Consider the following 27,096-nt stretch of genomic DNA (forward strand, 5'->3'; position numbering starts at 1 on the left):
TACCATGTGATGCAACAGGTGTGATAGGTTACTTAGCTGCTTCTGTAGTAGGCTCTTCCCTCTACTCTAAGGTGCTCTTGCTAGTTCATATTCACACGCACACAAACATGGCATTTCAAAATGTCCTAAATTAAGTGTTAACAAATAAATCTCCTTTGTCCGTTCAACAGTGGCAAGTATCTGTTTAAAATCTAATTCTCCTTCCCTCACCTCTCTTTTGTACTTTACAGCATGGGCCAGGCTCCAGCACACATGTTCGTACTCAGTAGGTTACTTCAGAGGCAGCCCCCTCACTTTGATGACACTATTTATGGAGGCAGGCATTGCTCTGTGCGAACAAGGGTACAGAGTCTGACCCCTCCGGAGGCTTGTGAAGACTGCAGTCTGGAGTCAATCCCATGATCTTAAACACACTTACACAATTTATTTCTCTTGTTGTTTTTTTTTGCTGTCGTCCACTTAGTGCAATTAAATCACAGAAGTCCTGATTTACTAAATAACTTGAGCGCATGTGTTGTGGTTTAAAACTAGCAGGCAGCTCAACACCTCACAGCCTTTTGCTCACCCTCCCCTGGTAGGGAGAGAAAAGGCAAAAGTGTGAGAACTCACGAGCTGAGACAAAGACTGTAGAGATAAAGGTAAAGCAAAAGCTGTGCACACAATCAAGGCAAAACAAGGAATTCCTTCACTATCTCCAATCTGCAGGCAGATGTGCAACTACTTCCAGGAAAGTGGGGCTCATTGCAAGTAATGTTTCTTGGAGAGGCAAACACCACTACTCTGAACATCCCTCTTCATTCTTATTTCCCTCAGATTTTACTGCTGAACAGGACACCATATTGTACAGAATATCCCTTTGATCAGTCTGAGTCAGCTGTCTCAGCTGTGTCCTCCCTCAACTCCTTGTGCACTCCCAGCTCCTTGCTGGATGGACCCCATGAGAAGTAGAAAAAAAATCTGAAGCTGTCTAAGCACTGCTCAGCAACAATTAAAACATCAGTGAGTTACCAGTCCTAAATCCGAAATACAGCACTACCAGCTGCTAGGAGGAAAATTAACTCTACTCCAGACAAAACTGGGAGAACATGGCTGGCTCTAAAAGTGCTTAGGCATAGCTTTCAGTGCATGATTATATGCTTGTGCACTCTGTTTTGAAATAAATAACTAAATAAAAACACACACAAACACAAAAAACCCAACAAACCTTAGGCACACACTTAGAAATAAGAATATTTCTTGTCTTTGCCAAATAGAGATGGCTGGAAGGCTGTGTTCATTACTATGTTGAATTGGGACTTAATGAAGACCAGCTGGAGTTTTTCAGCTACAAACCACTGTGTATAAATCTCTAGGGCAGCAATGTTGAAAATAACAGCTATTATCTGCTGAAGTTTCAGTGCAACTATGGAAACTCAAATGCCTGGTTAAATCAAGTCTGGCGATATCCCCTAGTATTGTGCAGCTACTTTGGCATCACCTACAGTGAAGATCTTTAAACCCATCCCCATGTTCATCCTTCTCATATCTGTGCTTTTGGTGAGAAAGCCAATATGGAGAGCCTGCCCTGAGGGCAGCTTTGTTACAAGTAGCCTGTGGCTTTCAGTTCTCTCTGTACAATGTTGGCAGCTTGCAGCTCAGACTGTTGGTACAGAAAACTCTCTGACTTACTTAGGACATGGTTAATGGAAACCCACCCAAAGGCATTACATGCTGTTTTTCTCTTGCTGTTTCCAAAGACTGTTTTGTGCACAGAACAAATAAACAATCTTTAATGACTGTTTCACAAGGCATTCACAACTAGAATATTTGCTCAAATAAAATCTGGATATGGCGATAAATAATCTACTAGCTTTTAAAAATTATTTTTATTTTACTAGCATTTGCAACCAAACTTCTGAATTTTGTTCCCACAAATAATTTTGTTGATTCTAAGCTGTGTAGGAGAGTTAGAAAAAGTATCATCTGTTGAAAGATAATCAACCACCTTAGTGCTTCCTGTGAAAAACAGCAATGAGATTGGAGGTGTGGCTTCATTTCAAAGTAAATTGTGTGCCGCAGGTGTGTAACTTAACATGGGAGTATGCAATCAGGGCTTCCATTCTTCTGTTATCTAAAAAGTTCAAGAGAGCAGTAGGAGAGAAGATGTATGGCACCACTGCCATGGGTATGATATGCTGGATGATTTGCTGCAAATGTGCTACAGAAATGGTCACCAAAAGCACAAAAAATATCATATATTGTAAAAAGCTGAATTTGTTGTGTGAGCCTAAATCAAAAGTATGGTTAGTTCAATGACAGCTTATCTGCAGTGTTGGTCCAAAGACCACTGTAGGTTGTCAGTGGAGCTAATCTGTATGCGTGCTGTGGACTTTTGCACCGGAGCATTGAGTAGCCTGGTTAGAGACTCTTCCAGGCACCTAGATTATGTGTGTATGTACACTGATAGATGTACATGCGAAGCAGTGAAAGCAGATCGACTAAAACCAGCCATGGTCCACCTGCCTGTTTGTGACAAAGCAAGGACCAGGAGAACAAAGGTGCTAGCCAGATGATAGATTTATATTTCATAAGAAGGTTGTAGATAAAGACTATTAAAAATTCTATTTTCTGAATTTGACAGCAGTGAGTTTAGCAGTAACTGTACAATATATGGTATTTTAATTTACTCTGTGACCCAGAGGGTCTAGGTAGTCAACCTAACACAGGTTATATTGTACAAATTTTAACATTAAATGAACTCAGTTAGAAGAATCATAGAACATTCCAAATTGGAGGGAACTGCCCAGGGGAAGCTGTTCTGGTGCCTGACAAACTACTGGTGAGGAGCCTTTTCCTAATCCCCAGAAGAGCATGGGGCCTCAGCTGCTCCTCATACATCCTGCCTTCCAGGCCTTTCACCATCTCTGTAGCCTTCCATTGGATGCTCTCTAACAGTAACTTGCATGATAGCTCATAACAAACAGGGCAACGTGCTTCTGTGCCATGGGACCAAGTTGATCAGGAGAAGCAGGCTAGAATGATGAACAAGTATATTATGAGACATGCAGATAGGAAATTTGCCAAGAGACTACTAACAGAATGAATAGTGAACCAATTTTTCAAGCACTTTGTTTTTTCTCTGATAAACTGTTCTCTGATCACAAAAGCTAATCAGAAAGTCTGTCAAATGAGATATAATCCATCTTCTCAAAGAAGATTAAATTATCACAGTAAAGCTAATTAATTTTTTTTATGCGTTCACCTCAGGATTTTAGGAAGGTTCTTGCAACAAAAGCTTTAATTATGGGGAACACAGAGGAGCTGATCAAACATTATATATCAATAGATTAACATTTACAGCAAACTGTTAAAAGTAATAACAAGTTGTCAGGACGACTCTTCACTACACTGTTTTAAAGTAACTGAAGTACGAAATTACTGACTAATTATGGTGTACAGCGTAACATAAGAAGCTAAACAGGATCAGATACATACTGACGGTGACTGCAGCAAATACTTTGGAAAGAGTTTTAAAACAGGGCAAGAATGCCGTAATGCTTCCCCAGAACTTTCTTTCAGCCTTCAAAAAATTGAAAGGACAGCCTATACAGAGGTGATACCTTTGAGTGTATTCATTGTCAGTGTTTTGCTGTGTTGATAGCCCACCCTTCTTGCATTAGAAGAAAGAGTGAACAGCTGTTTCCTACATATTTTTTTCTGTATCACTCCCAGTCTACACCTCCTTCTTTGTTCTTCTGTTATCTCTTTTTCCTCCTAAGGAATCTCCTTATCTGTTCCACATAGAGAAGCTGTTCCAAGACCATCATCCTTGTTGTCTCACTCTGAGGTTTTCAAATGGTGTGATCAGAATGTACAATATTTTTATCCAATCTTGTGCCATCACTTCAGTCACTGTTACAAAACATAGAATAGTCCTTTTTTTCTTTAAAGTTGTTTCCTGTTTCAACCATTCTCTTAGCCTGGAGCAAGTCTGAGGCTCTTATCTCTAAAACAGTACCTAGATTTTAAAGTGAAAACACCTAGCGCCCTTAATGAAAATCATGAAGAGCTCTTTTTGGCGGCCACATTGCTTGCATTACTGTACTATAGTAAATTTCAAGATTTAAAAACTTGTTATTATATAATTTCTGGCAAACAATCATCATCAATCTTTCTCAAATTCTTTCATCAAAGCCTGTCACTTAGCTATAGATTGTACTATTTCAAACAATTTCTGCTCAGTTGGGTACACAAAAACAGCAGTATTACATGTATTCAGTCAAGTATTTTTATTCGTAGAATACAACTCAAATTTATTTTAGCAGCTTAAATAAGTGAGTTTAATGTATACTTAGTGAAGCATTACACTAGCTAGGGCTTAAGCAGATTAGAAATAAATGACTGCAATTAAAGAACATGTCCATGAAATTCGGTGTGTAATAGGCATGAATGAACTGTTTGCATACCAACTGTAAAGAAACCTTTTATTATTAACTATGTGGAAGAGGTTCAATCAAGGATTAATTGTATAAACATAGTAAAAACATCTGTATTAAACACATGAGAATTTTGAAATAATAAAAACATGCTTTACTTCAATAGTGATATGAGTATTGCTCTCAGACAATGTGTTTTATCTTTTCCATTTATATATATATAATTATATATTATATATATATGTATATATATATATATTTATTTTCCCCTTTCTTGCTTGTGGTAGATATGCAGCCAAGGGCAGCATCTGAGATTTAGTTTGGTAACATTAGCTACCATATGCATTGGTAATGATAGATTATTCCTTCAAACAAAAACTGGTTTAATAAGCGAGACAGACAGAAAATAATCCACACAGGAAGTGATTCCCACAGAAAAGTATTTTTTTTACCCAATTTTTACAGTTGGAATTCATAAAGATTAAGGTAGGGATTCTCAGAAGTGATAAGATCTGGGCTAAATTTGACCTTATCCAAATTAGGAGTCCCACTGGCTGCCTTGAGGGTAAGCTTAGGCAAGTGCCAAGTGCTTTCAAAAACCGGGTGATACATGATTTGCGCAGTATGACACCAGCAGTCGATGGGAGGGTGAGAGTTCAATTCAGATCAACTGGTTACTAGATCAGTATCTTAAGGGTGTCAGAGGTATTCAAGGTAACATTCCTTTTCTTTCTTTTTTTTTTTTTTTTTTTTTTAAATGCATAAAAATATTAAGAAGATTGAGATGGGAGTCTAACCTATGTAAGAGTAGTCTGTTGTACTGTTGTCAGTCTGGTTTTCTCTAAAATAGAAAGTCTTACATGAGTATATCAGAATTTACGCTTGTGTAGCACAAATTCCTGTGGGGTTCCTCTGTACTTGTACATGCACGTGCACTGAAGTGGCATTATTTTAAATGGAATGGCTGAAAAGGAGAATGTGGCAGAAAAAAAATAAGATTGTTTAAAGTTTCATTTAACGGGCCTTGGTTTATCCAGAAATATTACCTGAGTGTTCAGGTGAACTTAATGGAAAACTCCAAATGTTTGCAAAGAAGTCACTGCAGTGTTTTAATCAAGGGTGACACTTATGGAGATGAGTCACAGAGTTCTGCAAGGTTAAACATGCCTTCTGATAAAATGCTGCACTGGGCTCTGTTTTTAACTATTTCGTAGCCACTCAGAAAAGAAAGCATTGTAAGCTATTCCCTTTAATTCCAATTGCTTGTTATCAGGCAGATTATGACATATACAAATCCTTATAAGCTCCTGTCAAATACACTTCTCCATTTAGCATGACATTTACTAAATATACACCAAACATGACTTCTAGATGATTGTGTTCCTGGGCACATTTGGTAGAAAGCACTCCCAGTATAAATGAATGTTACAAAATTAAAATCAGTTCTCCATATTTTATTTATTTTATATAAAGCATTTTTGTCAGTGCTATATGTAACTAAAGACGATCATTATCTTTCTATATAATTACCCTAAGATATCGTAGGCATTTTATTCACAAACAATAATAAATCCCTGGTGCATATTTTTTTTATCTAGAAAATCTAGTAAATAAAGAGCAATGTAAAAAGAGTTCCTTTTGGAGCCAGAGATGGCTAGACATGTGGCTGGGAATGACAGACTGTACCTTCAGACTGCTGAAAGTTCTGCTACACCATGATTATTTAGAGGGCAGGACATTTTATTTAACTCCAACTGACAGTTAAATAACTGCACTCTGAGACGAAAAACCAATCAGGGAAAATATAAAATTTTTCTGACAGTAGCTCTCTAGAAGATATCCTTAGGCATTTATGTTACATGGTCTGAATAGGAGACTTCATGCTTCAATTTTCTTGAATATATCAAATCCTTTAATTGAACTTCCTGGTTTGGATTGCTCTATCTTTAAGAGCAAATACAGAAACATGATATCATGTGCGTGAATCTCATGGCTGAAGAAGCTGTAAACTTTAAGTCAACAAGATGTAAACAGCTACTGTTGCTTATGCTATTTATGGGGATAAATAGGTGCCTGGCACTCAGTGAAGGGATCCGATATACAGATACTTCTCCAACTAGATGCAGTGCTTAACCATTAAGTGTCCTAGTGATAAACAACCACTTGAGAGATTTCTGGAGAGTCTTTCCAAATAACCTGGTGAGCTTCGTGGGGCTTTTCCCTCTGTAAATTTTAAGGTAGACCACCAATTACTGATGGAAAAACTGAGGCAACGGAGTATCTCTGAGATCACACAACTGAACAACAGTGTGGTTTCATAGGTTCATAGCCATGAAGTTCAAGAGATTTTTTTCCCACTTCAGAATAGTATCATGAAGTTTGATTTCTTATAGGAGTGAAGAGATGCATTGCTACTGTGATTGGTTCAGGAATATGATACGGGGATTGCAAATGCTTCTCCTAACATGTGTCGTGAACAGGTCGAGGGCTTTGTAAACATTTCTGAGACACACTGTACATGAACAGAGAACACAGCAGATGAGGAAACTGTCTGTTTTGTTGTACCATCTGCTGATTTAGAAAGCCATGAACATGACAAACAGCCAGAATCTGTTCTCTTCTCGCTCATCTGCTGAATGGCACTGTCAGCATTGCATAAGCTGGAGTGTAAAAATGTTAAAAGTTGCAAACATTGTTTAAGAGTAGAAAAATAATATATTGCAGTATTGTCATCAGATTTGCATGAGGAAGTGCAGGGCTTTAACCACCCTCATTGCTGATTTTCACTGGACCGCAGCAACTCTGCAAAATAGGCTGAACATTAATGATACTGACACATTTAGTTTAAAGTCATACTTCATGTACTGTTACACTGACAGAAAAAAATAATTTTCTCAATTTCTTAAATGCAGACAGCATTCATATATTCTCTTTTAATAAAAATTTTTGTGAAGTAGAATAAATTATAAACATGTATAATGTGCTCACAAGAGATAATAGTGTTACCAATTAAAATCACACCTTGATTATTTTGCATGAACAGTGCTTTCCACTTTACTTCAGCGGTATGAACAATTGTAACCATGATGTAGTAATTTGCTCCATTTAGGTCATCTAATGCTTTTACTTTCAGCTTGTATTTTGTTTATTACATTAATAAGTATGATAGAGATGAATGGTAGAGATGTAGGTTATCCCATGTTTGTCAGGGCTGTATGGTCACGGTACCTTGCTATGATTTCCACGGACAGCATGATTATTACACAGTCTTCAGATTATCAATAGAGAGATACCTGAGAATAAGAGTAAGATCTGTTTCCAGTTGTATAGTGGTGTTTTGACTGCTTCTGGACAGTATGAAATGAAAGATGTTTCTAATGCAATAACTTAATGTACGAAGACTGAATTTCTGTAAATTTCTTTAGAGCATCTAATGAGATCTTTTAATGAAAAAAATGCTTTGTAAATATTTGTCTCTCCACTAATTATTGATGTATGTTCAGCTACTGTATATATATCTTATTCTTCCTTTCTCTCTGCTGAGATGTCAGTGTAAACAGGCACTTTTCCTCACAGCTTTTGCAGACTTTTCAATGGGCAGAGCATTCTTTCTTGTTCTGAAAGTTCCCATCTTGTTTTGGAGGTTTTGCTGCTTATCAGAGTACATGCATTAGATCTTTCTTAATTCTTGAGTGTGTTTGTCCTCCTTCTTAAGTTCTTTTGGTTCAGTCTGGATATTTATTTTTCACCAGTGGGTGTTATTTTATTCTTTCCTCTGGTTATGTTCTGTTAAGCTGCTCTTGCTATTTGAAAACTCTTTTTTTCTAGGTTTAATTTCTCTTGAATTAGGGAATCTTAACATTTTCAAAGTTAATATGCTATTAGCTTTCTAATGCTAATGTCTGTTCCCACTTTTGGTTTAGATTATTTATTAAGGTAGTCCTAAAGAACCTCCTGTTTCTTGAAGAAACACAACTATAGAAAACCTCAGTTTTTCTCTACAATTTTGTCTTGGACTTCTGCTACTAGTTCCAGAATTCCCAACACTATTTCTAGCAATACTCTCCCTCCTCCCACCCCCCCTTTCCTTTTCCTTTCAACAAGGCTGTATAGTATACTCTAATTTTCTTCAATTTCATGGTGAGTTCTATACATAGGCCCAGTTTCCACAATTATGTAAGCTTCTTTTGTTTGCCAGCAATACAGGAGCTGTGTTATTCTGTTGCTCATTCACTGTTCCTTTTTGTCTACATGCTAATCAGCCATTACCTCCTTTTCAAAATGCTGTTAACCAGACTTTTCGTCTTGCTTCACGTTGTAAATTTTGGCAGTGATAGTAGGCAGAAAGAATCTTCTGTTGCTGATTTGTGAGCACTCTTTACACAAGTGTTGCAGATCCAGCTGGCACACAAGTCATGGGCAGACAGATTGGTGTCTTCCATCAAACACTTCTGTCCTTCAGCTTTTGTCCTTCTCAGTCCATGCAGCTTGCTATAGCTAGATCCATTTAACAAAGAATGCTTTGTGCACAACATCCAGGTACTTTAATGCAGAGAAGTATAGTTGGTGTAGGCTTTGATCCTATTTTCTTTATTTTACCTCAAATACAACAACAATTAGGATCAAGGTTTACAATGGCATTGGAAGGTAAAGTAGGACAAGGTAAAGTAGAAATTCTGGGGGTTACAGCCAAGCAGACAATGGGAAACATCATATTTTATCAAGTGGATGATGTGCTTTGTCTTTTGATTTCTTTTCATTTACAGAGGAGCATGATAATTCAGTCTGTAGGTGACTGATACATTGACCATACCAGCCCCGTTCTCTGTGGGGGGAGAAGGGACAAGATAGAGAAGAAATAATACCTTTTTGGAAGCATATGCTTAGGAGTCAAAGAGAACCTAGAATTTCCATCCAACTGTGGAAAGAATAGCTGTTTCCTATCATGAAAAGGTGGAGGTCTTCAATGTGTTTCCCTTTGCAAAGAAGCATCACTTTGGTCTTGTCTGGATTCAGTTTGATCCATATGTTCTTCATTTAAGAGCTAATTTCCTGTAGATATTCTGATGTTTTATAGTGATGATAGTTGCATCAGAAAATGAGATAAATAGTAGATTGTCAGCAACATACTGTTAGCAACTGAACACATGCCATATCACTCTCTCTCTCAGCAGTCTCATATAGATAGATGTAGATTATATGGATCCTGAAGATGAGGACCTTGGAAGAAGGTGTTCATACCCACCACTTTTTTTTTTTTTTTTTAATTACTTGTCGAACATGAGATTCAGGACTACTGTGTTAATGTGACTGTGTAATAGTAGATACAATGGTCTGAGAACAGGAATCTGGAGACTGCAGTCTGTAGTTGGCGGAAGTTTTATAAATGCCTCCAGGAAGTTGTCAGAAATTCCATCTGCTGTTTGTACACCACTAGGAGTTCTGGTTCCTCTAGTCTGTTGCTTCACAGTACATATGGATATACTCAAATATTTTCATTTCTTGGTGGAACATCTCCTCCAACTGATGTTGAGAACCCATCTTCCATACTTTTTTTTTTTTTTTTAAACTTCTGGTATTTATCTTGGCCTGGTTTTAGTGGTGTTCTGGTATCTATCCTGTGTCTTCTGAAGGGTAGCTATGCTAGGATAGGGATGGCATTGATTCATGTCTTGATGATGCAAAAAATTCCAGGTGTTTCATCTGAGAGGAGAGCACAGATGTGTTCTTTTTCTACCCAGAAGCTTTACACTCAGCAACAAGAATTTCAATTTTTTTCCTACTTGTTCTAGGCAATTGGTTGCAAATAGTAGCTTTTGGTGTTTATTCCAATGTGTAGTGTTCTGGGAATGTGACTCCTCACCTTGGACATACTAAGGATTTAGGAAGGTAATATATGACAAGACCTAAGATTTTGGGGCAGATTTGACACACCTGTTTTTCAGATTTTTTATGGCCTAGAAGCATTCATTATACAGTGTAGTCTCTTAGATTTCAATGCTCAGCCTTTATACAGAATTTAAGAGTAGGATGGTAGTGTTGAAGTGATAATCTGTGGTCTTAATACTGAGGTGGTATATATTCAATTTTTTTTAAAGATTCTGACAAGAGAAGGCAACAGATACTGTCACGCACTAGAGATGGGTATATAATGGCAGGGCTTGTCTAGTAGAATGGGAGTCAAAAGATTTGGTATGTTATAAAATACAAAACATTTCGGTTTTGATCCATTCTGATTTGGGGATGTAACATCTTTTGCATCTGAATTTGAGACCACAGAACCCTTCCTCCAGTTATAATCAAATTAGCAGGGAGAATGTGTACATCGTGATGAGACTGACAGTTTTTATGACAACTGTTAATATCTCATGCTACTGCATGTTGAGTCAGCATCCATAGTAAAATTCTGGAGGCAAGCATGGAAAAGAGTAAAGGTTTCAAAAGATGTGGACAGGCTTTCTATATTCAGAACTTATAGCTGCAGGCATGGTGTTTGAAAAGCCAGTAATATAGCAGAATTTTAAAGGTAGATTTTGAAGAAATGATCACAAACATTTTCACTACATCAATAATTATGATTAGTGAACCTCTGCACATTATGCACTGGAAACAGCGTTATCAGCACAGTTCTAATCGCAGTGATTTGCTTCTGTGTGTTATGTATATACACATGGATACATACATGTAGCCTGCACTGTCAAAAAACAGCCTGTTCTACCAAGTTTGTTGGTTATTGGATGCAAACAAATTTTAGTGTAGAACTGGATTGAATAAATCATCTGTTCTGCAAGTTTATCTTTGGCTGTCCAAATACTCAGCCTATTTCATTTATTTCAGTGACTTACCAAGTTCATCCTTCTGCAGCTGTTTTTTAACTGAAAGGATTTCAGTGTACTGAGCTGTTATGTGCTCAGGTTGTAGTGAAATTCCTTTCTCTAAAAAACCGTAATGGCTTGCATCAATATATGTGTGATACTAGAACAAGATATTGTTTCTAAAGTGGGGTGAACAGTTTACTGTTATGAGAATGAATGAATTTAGGTTCAGATGGAGCATGGGGTAATGTCTGAATGAACATGTTGCCTCTTTGATTGCATAAGTGAAGCATTATTCTTTCCTTGCTCTCCTCCTTCTCTGCTGATTAACACAAAGGAAGAGAAAAGCCATGAATCCTTCCTCTTTTCCTCCAGGTAGGTAGGTGAGGGAGAAACTCTTTCTCTGCTCTGTTTAAATGAATCATTGTCAGAATAGGTTCCGTATGACTACATGAAAGCTGGAGAGCTCATTTCTTACTCCCCTGGGTACTGGCAGAAGCACAGATGTTTGCAGAGGGGTACAGTTTAAAGCACATGCCCTCATTATGGTTAGGAAAACATCATGAATAGTGCCAGTTTTCCTTTATTTTTTGTATTCATTGGAAAATTTGAAGAAACTAACACTGAATATAGTGAGTTGCTGTTATACCTAACTCCTCATAGAAAATGTCTGGTACTTTGTGAGTGTGTGCCATACCATTTAAATTACAAGATTTTTATTTCATTAACTGTTTCATCTGTCTGGAAAGCACTTCCAGTGTAAAAGGCTCTTCAAATAGAGGAATAAAAGCTCAAAAGATGCATAGAAAAAAAGATTCACAAATTTGCATCGATTCATCAATAATGACAGGTATAAAGTTAGTTTATAAATGTTTTCCATTAAAAAAAATGTTAATTTATTTAACCATCTGCATATGAAGGCTGTTATGTGCACCCCTACGTGTGCACCAGTATCCACATATATATACACATGTGGTAAGTTTATATCTGTATAGTTAAAAGTTTGAGGAAAATGCATCCTATTACTCAGCTCTGTGACCAGTGCAGAACTGTAGTAAAAGTCTCTGAAATTCCCAACACATTCAATTTTTTATTACTGAAAATGTAGATCAGGTTGATAATAGTTGAATACAAAAAGGAATCACATTTTCAGTATGAAAATAGTGCTATTGTTTAGTAAGCTATACTACATAGATATATTAGGGTGGTATACTGCATGGTTTTGCTCTTTTTCTTTAAAAATGTCTTTCTTTTCCACTCCCACTAAAAAGGAAGGTATGTTTCCCATTAAGATGTGAAGTGAATTTATTTTTCACTTTTGCCTTTTATATAGGGATACTGAATATAAAGGACTACAGCTCTCCCTGGATCAGGTCACAGCTACCAAGCCGGCATTCTCATACGCAAATTCAACTCCGACCATAACGGATAATAGAAAGGGAAGCAAATCTCGCCTCTCGAGCACAAAGTCAAAATCAAGGACATCACCGTATCCACAGGTAGTTGTCTTTAGAAAACAAAGTTAAATCTTTTTGAATATCTTGATTTTGACTGCTTTTTTAACCCATGCAATTAGAATGGGCCAATGAGTGCATTACTCAAAGGGAATAATAGACAAGAAGTTATAGGATGTTGAGACAGGAATACATTGCTTCAAACTGTTCCTAAAAAGCTGGAAATGGTTATGTTTCAGCATGCATAATAAATCCTAATCAACAACAATAATAGCATAGTGCTCTGAGTTAATAAGGAGAGAACAGAAGAATCAGTGAAAATTTTGCTTTTGAAATACTTGGTTTGAGAGGACTGGGAGTACTGCAGTTTATTGCAGTTTGAGGAAACTTGCTTTACCTTACTTTTTGACAATTCTTGCATATCCAGAAAGTTGCCAGATGTTTGACAGCAGTTTAACACTGAAATGTTAGTCAAAAGGACTGAGTTTTGAGTAGGGAAAGAAACAAGCTAGCTAGCTGAATTGGAAGAAGACAGCTTTGGAAGGGAGAAAGCACTGGTAGGTGGCCAGTGCTATCAGCAGACTTTAATTTCCCAGATTTCATTTTCATTCTTGGTGTTTTAGACACATGCCCCTGTTTATAGAATGGGCCAGATTCTACTGGGTCTCTGACCTGCAGCTTGCCTTACAGATCTATGCTACTGTTCCATAGACAGTGCCACAGAATTTGCACTATTACATTGCCATCCCAAATAAATCTGGTTTTTTGAACTAACCATTATGTTTCCTAAAAAAGTTGCATTTCAGCTCTTATTCCACTATGTGATGGATAGAAATGTATGCATTCATGATACAACATCGGGTAGCTATATATTTTCAAAATGTCCAGGTCAATATTAATCCAATAATGACACTGAGGACTGTAGTTTCTCTGTTCTAAACTTACTTCTGTGACTGTACAATGTCAGCACATTTGTCTACATCATTTTCTTGCTTTCTTTCCTTTTCACCTCAGAAGTACCAAGGGTAGGAAATTCAGAGGAATGATAGAAACTTGGAAGCTTAATTTTAAGAATCTAAATTTTCCAGACATTGTGACTGTTGTTCAAATATTTGTTCACATGTTTCTATGAGTTATTAAAGGGTAACATTTTCACTTGAGTGGTCTACAGCAAACAATTGTAATAAAGATGATTTAAATAATCAGTAAAATACCTACAATTAATTCTAAATTATATATTTTTAAAGAGGATTACCTTTGATTTATTGAAATTACCCTTTGTTTCAACTTTCGTGGTCCTCTCAGAAGTCCTTTACTTGCAGGGCAATTGCTACTGAAGATCTATAATTCTCCCAGCAAAGTTTGCTTTTTGCAACATATTTTTCATCAGTGCTTCATACTCTGTCTCCAAAAACTTCTTGAACTAGCAGTGAAACATTGAGACTGTTGGTTTATCAGGGACTACTGTCTGAAAGCTGAGTATATTTAGTCTCCAGTTTCACTTTGCATCCTTATTACCAACTGACTAATAGTAAAGTCACAGATTTTATCCTTCATAAGACAGCAGCAGCAGTAATTGCCAGTGTCTTGAAAAAATGGTTGTACCATTCATTGCAGCACATCACCACAAGCAACATTAGTAGCTTGGCTTTGCATCCCTCTTGAGCTTCTCAACCACTGAGCAAACTGTTGAAAGATTAAGAAAAGCTGTTGCAAAGAACATACAGCAGGTGGTATGGTCCATGTCCCTCGGTCTCCAGCCCACATTATTTGCCAGTCAGTAGTGGAGAATTAAAATGTGATTCAAAAGCCATGGCTGGAAATTGAGGGCATGGGTTTTGTTGTACAAAGGAACCTGATTTTTTTTTTTTTTTTTTTTTGTGGGTTTGTTATTGTGAAGGAAGGAAGCAAGTAATTTATTAGTAAAATAACAGCAGTGAGGAAAGTAATCTCTCAATGTTACAGCCATAGAGATTTTAAATATATGTTGCAGTTTTTTGGGGTTTTTTTTGTTTGTTTGTTTTTCTTTTCTTCATAGTGTTTAGTTTGCACTTCAGTCTTGATGAGAAAAGGGAATCACATGTGTTTTTGGGTGACGACTAAGAATCCACTCCCTTGGCAGCTGTGCAGCCCTAAGATAGCTAAATGAGATTTGTTTGTCTGTTTGTTTGTTTTAATTTAATTTTTTAAAATTTTAATTTATCCCCTCAAACCTAATGCAAAAACAGACATAATGCAACATGGTGTTTGTAGACTTTTTCACTGAGTTCATTAAATTGAAGGCACTGGTCATCATCTGATTAACTCTCATTGGTACTAGCTCAGTGGTCTTTCAGACTCTGTGAAACCTGTCCCAGGCAGCGATAGGGTGAGCAAAGAAGAAACTAGCTCAAAATTCATGGCACAGCTCAAGGATTTCCTAAAGCACTATGAACAGTGCTCTTACAGTGCTGTCCAACTAGAGTAAAAGGGAGATTCATAGGAGGTGCAAAAACTGGAAGGATGAAGACTTGATAGAGGTATGCAGGAAAAGGAAAACGAGTTGGTTAAAAGATATCTACGGTCATCAGCCATAATAATAGTAACAGCTAGGGGCTCCCAAAATCTAGTCCTGGACCTCATTTATTTTGTGTTATTAAAAGCTAGCCCTGGACCTCATTTATTCTGTAAACAGGAAGAAGCAGCAAGAGTGGAAAAACATTTTAATTGTGATCATCTGAACAGCCTCTTTGGAGTTTAGTCTCCCATTAATGACGATTATTTGAAGAAAATATTTAAAATTGTCTGTTGTCTGCCCCTAATGAAAATTTTTTATGGTTAGTCTGGATAAAGTTTTATCATTTCATATCTTATCTTGGTTCTTGGATAAAGATTATATAAATGTATTATTAAAATAATAATAATAATAATAATAATAGAAATGATATATATATATTTAGTATATCTGTAATGAGAAGGCATGTGTAGGAATGTACCCATTAACTACTGGATGGGGACTTTGATCTGTGTTACAGCATTCACAAATTTTTGGAAGTAATAGATTTCTCCGTTAGTGTATATTAATTATTGCTAACTTACCCCACAACTGATAGTGAAGGTAAGCTGATTTTATGGCTACCTTAAACAAATAATCTAGATTGATTCTGCTATCTACCACTACCAGGACATATTCCCTCCTCCTTAAAAGAACAAGGCAGAGACATCAGAATCAGGTTGAATTCTAGTCAGCCTTCCATTTATCATTTCTTTCTGTAGCCTAAGGCTGTGGTAACTTGTAGCATATTCAAAAGCAAAGCAAAGCTCTCTTTTTATAGTAAACATAACTCCTGATCTGGTGAAGAGTCACCAGCAGTGGGGGTTATTTTAATGGACATGCTGTATTGCTTTAATCTAAGCCTTTCACCATCTGTTCTGTCTATAATAGTGAATGCAAAAAGAACATATTTTACATTTCAGGATTACATCAGTAAAAAGTAAGATATAAGTGATTTAAATGCATGCTTATGTTCTTTGTACAATGCAGCATGCATCTGTGATTGTTTTTTCTCATGGTTAAGACACAAATCAAGAGGAAAGCTGTTAATGCTAATGTAGTGAAAGTTTTTCATGGAAAAATGGACTCTGAGAGAGTTTCACTGTGTATTTAGTGTTCATAACAATAAAAATCTGATCAGGCTGACGGAAAATTAGATAACTGTGACATCTATTGTTTGAACTTTTGACAGTGTGTGTGGAGAAGGCTGATGTTGCTGCATGTGACAGGATAAATGCTTAAGCCAGTCAGACACCTGTAAGAATGAGAAGTCAGGCAAAAGAATATGGCTCAAGAAATATTAAAATAATCTGGCCTAATTCACTCCATTGGGTTCCCTTAAAGTAATCTTGTCTTAGACACGAAATTGGTATTTTCCAATTTCCTTGCCCTTTCAGCCTTTCTGAAGACTTTTTTGGGGTAAAAGTTGCATCTGTGGTGGCCAATAGCTCATTCCTTTGTCAGCGCTAATCCTGCTGGTGTGTACTCACTGCATTTGTACAGGGAAACAACAATCTGGAAGACAGTTCCAGAGAGAAAGATTAAGAAAAACTGCTGCAAATCTCTGTTTCTGAGAGAACTGGGATTGTTTAGTGTGGAGGAGAGGAGGTTCAGGAGAGACATTTATTGTACTTCACAGTTACCTGAAAGAAGGTGGTGGAGAGGTGAAGGTCGGCCTCCTTTCCCTCTTAACTAGTGACAGGTCTAGAGGGAATGGCCTTAAGATGCACCATTGGTGATTCAAGTTGGATGTTAGCAAAAAATTCTTCAAAAGAGTGGTGAGTGACTAGAACAGGTTGCCCAGAGAGGTGGTCAAACACTGTCCTTGGAGGTGTTCAAGAAATGTTTAGAAATTGTACTAAGGGACATGATTTACTGGGGAAATATTGGTGGCTGTTGGAGGCTTGACTGGATGATCTTGGAGGTCTTTTCCAATCTTGGGGATTCTACGATTCTGTGATTTCTAATATTTGGAACAGCTGGAGGACCATTTGATTTATTTACCATTGTTTTCTATGCTAGAAAACATCTGAACTTACTTCAGATTTTGCCTGTCTGAAGAATTTCTTCAGAATGTTCTGTCTGCTGGTTAAACCTCACCAAAGAACAAAGCTAATAAATTCTACTGATAGAAGACAAAAAGCAAAAATGGCATAAAGGAAAACACCTTTTGTGAGACAGGACTGGGATGAAAAAAAAAATAAATAAATGTTTTCACTAGTTTTATTTGGCCAGAATATTCATTAAATCTAATTGTGTTTTCTCTGGTCTTTCATCACTTGGCATATGGAAGCCTAATTCTGACATGAGAGATAGTGTTTCCACTGCCATCTCAGTGAAGCAGTATCTTTGATCATCCTTACATTTCTCCCCCCATCAACTTGTCACGCATGCCTTTATTTGGAGTCTCCACCTGTCAACATCAGATTCCCAGAAGAGGCAATCTAAGGACTGCAGCAGTAGAGGCAGTATAATGATGCCAAATTGAGATGTAATTAACTTTGAAAGGAATTAGACATATTTTTGGCCTACATCTGCCTCTGTTCTACCTTAAGAATATAAGCAGTCATACCAAGCGTCAGTAGACAGCGCTGGCCACAAGCAGTTCACAGTGTTATTTTAATTCTGTGCATGGCCTAGCAGCTGCCAGGGGTCAGATCTCAAATAATCATCATTTACATCAAGTACAAAGAAAATGCATGAAGCATTGTTGGTCTTGTCTACATGGTTATATGACATTACATGGTGCATTTCTGACATGCTGAACATAGACCGTTCGATATGGTTTCCCATTCTTGTAAAAGCCTGTGCAACAGAATCCCTAATGGTTAGGACCAAGATTTAAAAAGAAAAGAAAACAAAACAAAACAAAAAATTCTTTTTTCAGTTAAATGAGGAAATTCCCCTCAAAAGGAGCTAAGCTGGGCTCTGCTGCATCCCTAAAAACAGAGAACTGGTAGAAAAATATATAGTAGAGCTAAATGAAATTCAGAATTTTCAATTTGAAAGATCTTTGGCATTTAGCACTCACTTACTACCATCATAAATTGTCAAAAATATTAAAATTCATGATAAAATTATTGGAAAATATTTTTTTCTTTTCCTTCTCAAGAGAGAAGCACAAACTTTTGGTTTTGTTTTTAAGAAGTAAATAAATCAGTTTTCAATATTTTTATACTTTTATATATATACTTTCTTACATTTGTTTGAAACTTTTTCAATTACAGTCTAGTTTATAAAAAACAATTACAAATAATTAAAAAAAAACAAACAAACCTACAGATAATACCAAAAGTAATAACAGGTAAAAAAAGCAGTTTTTTGTTTTGTGAATTTCTATCCTAGCTAAAACTGTACAGTTAAAAATTCTCTTTTTTAATTGTAAACTTCAATTTGTCTGTATATTTTCTTAAAACATTTGCAGTGATCTAGTTATTATTTACGAAGATATATTTGTGACTAAGCAGTTTGAAAATGTTAGATTTGAAAGGGTAGTAGAAAAGTTCAGTGTTCTAGTTGATCACTTAAAATCTGTGATGGATGAATAGAATTCCTAGTTATCTCGAGTTGCTGAAATTGAAGAGTCCTTTTGTGGCTATCTAACTATCTTACTTTCATTCAAATTTGGATGTATTCTTTCACTACTGAAACCTAGCAATGAATATGGTGATACTAGCTTATTGGACTCCTCCATGCCTACCAGTAAGTTTTCTGCTTACAGGTATTCTATCAAATACTAACAATGGAATTTATATCTTCAAAGCCATGACCCTTTTTTTCTTGCCTTTAAATAGTCTATCTTGTTGACAAACAGTATTCACAAATATGAACTGGAATACTGAAGCAATACCCAATTAAATGCCAAAACTGAAGTAGTTCCACTACTGATGTTGCACAGATGGTTTAAGTTTCTGAAAGTCAAACATCTGGTCAATACTTTCAATTGGTAAGTGCATAAAACCTTGATCCTGGCTGATAATGAGGAGTTTCATGGCAACTCAATCTAATGAAAAGGAAGGTAAGTTTATGTTTTCAGGAGAGAGGCCTAATGCCTATTAAAAGAAAAAGCAGAGTGGTCATCTGGAACGTGAATGATGGAATGGGAGAATTCCAAGGTTTCATGCTGTAATACATTGATTTGTGACATGAGTATGCAATACTGAAGAGGTGAGCATGTATGGCTTTGGTCTCTTCCCAGACTGTAATCATGGGTGAAATTGATTTAAAGATGTTCCATGCAGTTTGACATTTCCAATAAATAAAAAGATTAAAAAATGAGTCAGCTAAATCCTAGGAGGTTAAATAAAAATTCTTTTTTTTTTTTTTTTTCTCTCCCTAGAAAGTATTCAAAAGTTTCAAACACTTACTAAGAATACCTAGAAATTTATGAAATTTTACTTAACCCGTATTTCTGTCACAACAACATTCATTCTCCTATTCTGTCTGCTTTTCCAACTGCCAGCCAGCTTTTTTATTCTGCCTTGGGATGGCTCTACTTAAATGAGGGTGATAAAATGCTTGCTCTGTCAGCTTTAGCTATCAGTTATTGTTTGTTATTTTTTTTTTTCTTGCAAATAATTGATGGATTTTACTTACTCCCACATTGCAGCAGATCAGTGATTTCTAGTTTCCTACTAACCTACCAACGCTTTACTCTGTAGTAGTTCAGGGAGTCTCAGTATCTAAAGGAATCTTTCTTGTCCCAGGTAATATCAGGAAATATGTTTCAGAATATCCCAGGTAAGGAAAAAAATGTGGAAAAGAGAAGTGGCTTTGGGAAAAGGAACTGGCAAACGCATTCAGTTTTGATTTGACATGAGAGAAGGCTCTAGGAGTGGTGTTATTTTAAAACTATTTTTGCAGAAGAGCCTTAGAGCACCATTGCTGCACATAAGTAGCAGCTTTCAAGGCAATGAGAAAAACCTGAACATATTAAAAAAATATTGACTCGCCACACTGATGTTGGTGATCCTAATATCACACATCATAAAAGAGATGGCTATTCAGGGCCGACACAGGATGTTTTAGATGTTTGTGAGGTCTGTCCTGTCATCTGTGAGCTCATTACAGGGTGTAATACAGGAAAGGATAAGGAGTTCTATGAAAAGGTGCAGACGTGTGGGCATGTTCGTGGAAAATGCCCTATCCGGTGCATATTCTCTCTGTATTCAGTGCTGATACTTGTGTATTTCATTGACGGTCAGTAAATTTCCTGCTGTTTCTCCTGTTTTTCAGTATTCTGGATTTCACACCGAGAGATCTGAATCTGACCATGAGAGCCAGTGGGGTGGGAGCCCCCTCACTGACACAGCCTCTCCCCAGTTGTTGGAGCCCGCGGACAGGCCAAGCTCCCAGCATCACGATGTCTCCTGTGCCTACAGACAGTACTCGGACCGCAGTGCTCTCTGCTATGGTTTTGCACTTGACCACTCCAGGCTGGGCGATGACAGACATTTCCATACTCAGGCCTGTGAGGGAGGCAGATGTGAAGCTGGCAGATATTTCCTTGGCACACCACAGCCGGGGAGGGAAGGATGGTGGGGTTCCCGATCAGCCTTGCCCCTGACTAAGTCATCCCCTGAAAGCAGAGAAGCATATGAAAACAGTATGCCCCACATAACTTCAGTGCACAGGATTCATGGTAAGAGATAATGGGATTTTCAGAAGTGGTACTGTCTTGAAGCAACAGTTTCATAATCATAAACAAGCATGCAACTCTCTATGTGAGACAGAGGAAATAATGCATGTTCCTAACTCAGAGGTCACACGTGTAGATATGAGAAATACTTATAATTCAAGTTGTTTAACAGACTGCTTTGCATGCAGTAAAATATATGTAGGCTGCTCCAAAAGTAATGCCTCCTATTTATTTCTGTGGGAACTGCAACAGATAAAAATAGCATGGTAAAAGTATTAGATCAAATTCTCAGCTTCAAAATACTGTTTTTCAATGTAGTCACTACCATTAGGTATCTGGCAGGTTGCACTCTCAGTGCATTAGCACAGCTTCAGAAGCTGATACTGATCAAAACTTCACAAAGAAAGGCTGATCTTGTCTTTGAATAAATCCAAAGGGCCTTAGGTTTAAAAGACACTCTGAGAGATGAAAGACTGCAGCTGATGCCAAAAACATAGTTTAAGGCTATAAGGGCAGATGTAACATAAAGTGCTGCTTTTCTATTAAAATAACCTGTCAAACATGGGTTCTATCTAAAGAATTTGTAAGAACTAATTAGCACAGTTCCACTGACTTGCAGAATAAGTCTTACTGAGATTGAGATGACTGGTACTATTTTACACTAATCTGAGATAAATTATCCTAGAAAGCAAAGAGTCTACCATGGTAATTTCTGGTGACTTTGTCACAGTTCACTTGCCTCTGTGTTCAGAGTGCATGTTCTTTAAGACTTCTTGCTTCCTTTAACCTCATTTATTGTCATTTTCTCTTTCCTAGGGAGAGGACACTGGGATGAGGACAGTGTTGTTAGCTCGCCTGATCCTGGTTCTGCCAGTGAATCTGGTGATCGATATCGCGCTGAACAGTATCAGAGCAGCCCACATGAGCCCAGCAAAATTGAAACTCTAATAAGAGCAACCCAGCAAATGATCAAAGAGGAAGAAAACAGGCTACAGCTACGGAAAACAACCCCTGATCCACTGCTCTCCATTAATGGCACAGGGAAGAAACACACAATTTGTTTTGCAAACTACCCCCAGCAACAGTTGGCAGGGGATATCTGCCGCGTCCCAACAGTTGCCAACACTCCTCCATGTGAACACGTCCAGCAGCGGGATGGAAAAATTATGAGCCCTCATGAAAATGACTATGACCACAGTCCCACAACACTGTCTAGGATAAGCAGCCCCAATTCTGACCGAATATCAAAATCTAGCTTGGTACTAGCTAAAGACTACCTGAATACAGACATGTCCCCTCATCAAACTCCAGGTGATCATCCAGCAACTTCTCCAAATTATTACAACTCCCACAGGCAATACTTTGATAAGCACGCTTACACATTAACTGGGTATGCTCTGGAGCATCTATATGACACTGAAACCATTAGAAACTATTCACTAGGCTGCAATGGATCACACTTTGATGTGACTTCTCATTTAAGGATGCAGCAAGATCCAACACAAGGACACAAAGGGACATCCGTTATAATAACCAATGGAAGCTGACACTTTTTTCTAAAAACTTTTGTGCTTTAAAAAGTAAGCTTAGAGATTTAATTGGAAGATATAATATGTTTTCATGCCCTTGTCATTACCAGCATTTGATATACCACAGTGCACTAGAGAGACTAAACTAAGGTTTGGGAGTATGAGTTAGTTAACAAACATTACTTTCAAAACATAAAAATGCACTGGCATGCAGGGTTAGAGGAAATGGAGCTAAACTCAAAAGTTGGTGCCATTTGAGGTATGAAAGATGGAAGAGGTCTAGGTAGGGAGCACCTGGGCAGGCTAGCAGAGCCATTTATGCTCATTGTGTAAGAGGGGTTGTTTTGGAATTGCTGCCTAGGGCAGACCTTCTGAACTGTGTGTCCCACACATCCCAAATAACAAAACTGCTATGCACTATCAAGAGAAGCTGGAATGTGTTCCTCTAAAATACACATCAAAATGTGTATTTCTGGTGATCTTTTTATTCCCTAAGGGCCAAGTGTGCTATGCTGCTCTGTGGTATAAAGCACCATTGGCCAGCCAATACAAAATCAAAAAGGGGAGAAAGAACTTTTCAGATTTGTTATTTTCTTGTGTACTCACATGCATAGTTATTTACATACACTTGATGTGAAAGGAGTCAAATGAGCAGTATCCTCATAATTAGAATAATCAAATACTATGACTGTACTTAAAAGAAAGAAAGAGGGTCTTTCTCGGAGCAATTTTGAGAGATGTTTGTCTTGATGGAGAGATGGGAGATTGCCCTCATTTTTGAAAGGCTGCAAAAAGGGGATAGTGGAGTGAAATGGAAAAAAAAAATCCTTGGGAGAAACAGAGAGAATAGACTGGAGATAGGTGTTGTCAAAGATACGTACATTTAACCCTATGGCTATGTATGTTATTCAGTAATAATTGCAGAATAAGCAAAAGTGCTTATAAGTGGCAAAATATTGAAGAATTAAATCAAAACACAAAAGAAACCCATCAGAATCAGAAATTTTTCTGTAAATTATGAAAGAAACTGCATACCTATAAGAATTTGTCAGGGACAGATAAAAACATCATGGAGGTTTGTGCTAGTTTTGAACACGCTTTGCAGCAAATTAAGAAAGCATAGAAGGTTATAAGTACTCTGACACAAACAGGAGTAATTGGTATGTCTTTGAAAAAAGAATATACATTATTTTCTTGCTTAAAGAAAAAAAAAAAAAAAAAAGAAGAAGAAGAAGAAGAAAGAATATACGAACATATTAGTAATACCAAAAACAGTCACATATAAAGAAAAAATTGCTGGGGAAATTTAGGGTTCCAAAAAATTCAATTGCATTACAAATATTGATATTATCATGGCCTGTCTGGAGTTAAAGAAGATATCAAAAGAGGCAGAAAAAATTTCTGTGATTTTTAATAAACTCATGGAACAAAGAGTCACCAACTGATTAGAAAAGAGTCAATAAAAAACCTATGCTAAAAAAGTAAAATAATTTATTTGTAGGCAAGATTATTAGACCTGTGCTTCTTTTTATGGTGTTCATAAGACATCTCAGAGTTGACTGCACCAGGAACAGGACCAGCACTCCTTATTATACCAAAATGAAGGTAAGAGGACTTGAGGTGGTTACAAAAATGAGATTAGCACTAAGTCAAGCTTCATTTGTAACATTAAGAATTTCAACATATGGGATTGAGTCATCAGTGGAACTAAATATAAAGCAGCATGCCATGGGTGGGTTAAAAATATCTATTTTCAAATAAAATTAATGAGAAGCAAAAGCTAAATAATAACATTGTAAGCCACGTAAGTATAGATGTACTTGAAAGTAGAGGAAATTAACTCTCTGAATGTGGAATATTGTGTATAGTTCTGATCACTCCAAGGCAGATTGTGAATCTTGAATTGAGTAGTACCTTACTCCATAAGCAATTTCTGTTGACTGCAGTGTGATCACTGGTGAAATGTACGTTGAACACAAGGAAGAGCAACAGTCTGTTCTTTATTATCTAAATCCCATAATAGAAAAGGTGGAGCAGAGCTCAGCAAAAAGATAAAGAGACTGAAAGATCTAATAAAAACTTTAAATAAACTGGGTCTGTCATCTCTGTAACAGAAAAAAGTATGGGGGGATGTCACTGGTGTGTACCAAGCTCTGCACAGAAGAGGGATAAATAATGCTCTAAAACTATTTGAACTAGTGACAGAAATGAGAGACAGGGCATTGAATGTTAGCCAAAGTGAAATGAGAACAAAATGATTTGGCAAGAAATGTATTTGACTAACTGCCAAATAAATAACAAAGGTCTAGAGATTTTTGTTTGTTTGTTTGTTTGAAGATAAAAGGAAGGCAAATAGATGAAGGGGAGAAAAACATTGACAACCCTTAACTCAGAGGAAGGAATGGACCAAAATGGACTTATTTCAGCCCAACAATTGTATATCTTCCTGAAGCATAGAAACAACAAAATATTTTTTATAAGTCCAGTTGAGGATAAATATTTATTTCACTAATTCATAAGAATAATATGGATGAACTTGTATTTGGAGTCTCATTGTAAAGTATTAAAATACAATTTGTGAAGCGAATTAGAGGTACACATTATCGTATTATCCTTACTAGTACATATAAAAAGAAGTCTAAGTGCCAATATTATTTTGTATTACTGAGGAGTTTCCTAAACTGTTTGGATGAGTGGGATTCTGCCAGCACTAAAGTTTTTTAGGGTCATCAAGCACCCTTCTTATCAAACTTTTAATTAGAACGCAATAGGGTTCTGCAGATCAGCGTGTCTAATGGTCTAATTGCCACAAATAGTCAGGAGAAGACAGTTTGGGTCTTCTGACAGGCACACTGGAAAAACAGAAGACTTATAAAGCAGACAGGCACAATATAGGATGTTTCTATCTGGACAGTTTCATCTAGGAAAAAGCCAGTGTGCTGTGCAATAAAAAAAAATAAAAATCCCCATTGTCATTTACTTTAAGTCCAAAATAAAATTTTCAGAACTGTTGTTACTTCTATTTTCAACAGTACCATTCTGCTACGGAGACAAATGCAACAAAATGCACTGTAATAAATAGGATACCTGATATATCAGTAGAGAGGTAGAAGTGTTTGCTCCTGCAGCTATGCTCTGCTTCAAGCATAGGCTGATGCTCAATTCCCTACTGGATTTTCAGCAACTGTTGCTCCTCAGTGCTTCAGTAGATGCCTTTTGTTAGCTAATTTGCTATTCTGCTGCTTTAGATAGTCAGGAATTTCTTCTGAACTGACAGAAAGCATTGAATGTTGTAAACATAGACTGTGCGTGCTACATGCTACATGTGCAAATTTGCAACCTTAATTACAGCATATAATATCACTGCAGCTCATATAACATTTACTTTTAAATATGGTATAAAGCTTACCTTTTCCCTTGTGTATTTATTTAATTTGAATTTTAAATTAGTATCCTTCAAGGATATAGCTTTTTTTCCCCTTCCTTTTCTAAATCAAATGAAGTATTTTGGAAGATTGAAAAATGCAAGGTATTTCTACCAAATACATCAAATGTACCACATTAGCTAAAGGTTATTACTTTAAAACAGATGTATAGGTTGTGAATTTGTACAGAAAAAAATAAAAATTGATGTGCTGCATCATTTCTCTAACATAACAGTGCTTTGCTATTTACAGCAAATTAATATTTTGTAGCTACTCCTATAGAAGAGAAACTACAGCGCTCTCAAATCATTTCTTATTGACATCAGTGGATGGTGCATTATGATTTTGGTGTATCTCTTTCAAAGTGGGAAAAAAAACCTCCCTAATTTTTATACAAAATTGCACTCCACAATGCAACAGTGAACAAATTTGCACAGCAATTCTTTAGAAAAAAAACCTTACTCAGCAACTGGTCCCATTGACTGTAATGGGAATATCTGTGGAGTAAGGTACTACTTAATATGTGTATGGGCCAAAAATATTGACTTCTTGTGAGCTGGCAAAAGGTTTGGGTTTTTGTTTGTTTGTCATGCTCAAAATATGAGTATGGAAACCATGAAAGGTGATGGCTGTAATGGCTATGGTTCTATGATAGAGTTTATTCGTATGTGCTTTGAAAATGAGTGCATCTCTGCATGGAAGAGGCTCAGATGTATTTCTGTAAGATGCATAAAGCTTTGCTAATGTATCCACAGTGCTGCCATAGGTTACACACTGAAACTCTGTTCTTTCAAACATTCTTAATCACTTTTATATGAATCTTGTTTTTATTTCTGAACTTGCAGCATTTATTCATTAATGTTCCTAAATATATTAACTACCATATGTTCAATTATATGAACATCCTGAATGGATTGGGGGGAAAAATTATTTTTGGAAAAGGAACAGCCACTCCTGAAAACCAGACTGGGTGTTGTAAAGGCCAGTTAGTCTTTCTGTCGAGGAACAAATCTTAGGTGTTTGCTTGAATTTTAGACCCTCTGTAGAATCATGTCATGCAGTCTTGCAATGAGACCTAGCTATGCCTGTCCTAAGGTGATTGTAGTTAATGTCAGCAGTTCGGTCTCTGGTATTTTCACAAGTGGCAAATTTATTCAAAACACCTAAGGGGCTAAAGGCAATGCAGGTCAGGTATTGTTGTCAGGATCAATGGTAGATGAAAAACCTTTTCTGTAGGTATTCTAGATTAGCTCCAGACACCTTCACAGTGTGAAGGAGAAAGTCTTT

At 36.9% G+C, this 27,096-nt stretch overlaps 1 protein-coding gene across 1 annotated transcript in view; it reads left to right on the forward strand.

The window, feature by feature from the left end:
* SIM1 (SIM bHLH transcription factor 1) overlaps positions 1-26,701 on the forward strand; it is a 45,634-nt gene extending 18,933 nt beyond the window's left edge. The window contains exons 10-12 of the mRNA XM_015858867.2: positions 12,564-12,729; positions 20,453-20,858; positions 21,672-26,701. Of these exons, the coding sequence (XP_015714353.1) occupies positions 12,564-12,729; positions 20,453-20,858; positions 21,672-22,402 (1,303 nt within the window). The 3' untranslated portion in view covers positions 22,403-26,701. The remainder of the gene's footprint in view (positions 1-12,563; positions 12,730-20,452; positions 20,859-21,671) is intronic.
* The last annotated feature ends 395 nt before the right edge of the window (positions 26,702-27,096 follow it).

The sequence above is a fragment of the Coturnix japonica genome, chromosome 3 (assembly GCF_001577835.2).
Source record: "Coturnix japonica isolate 7356 chromosome 3, Coturnix japonica 2.1, whole genome shotgun sequence".
In the NCBI taxonomy this organism is placed as follows: domain Eukaryota; kingdom Metazoa; phylum Chordata; class Aves; order Galliformes; family Phasianidae; genus Coturnix; species Coturnix japonica.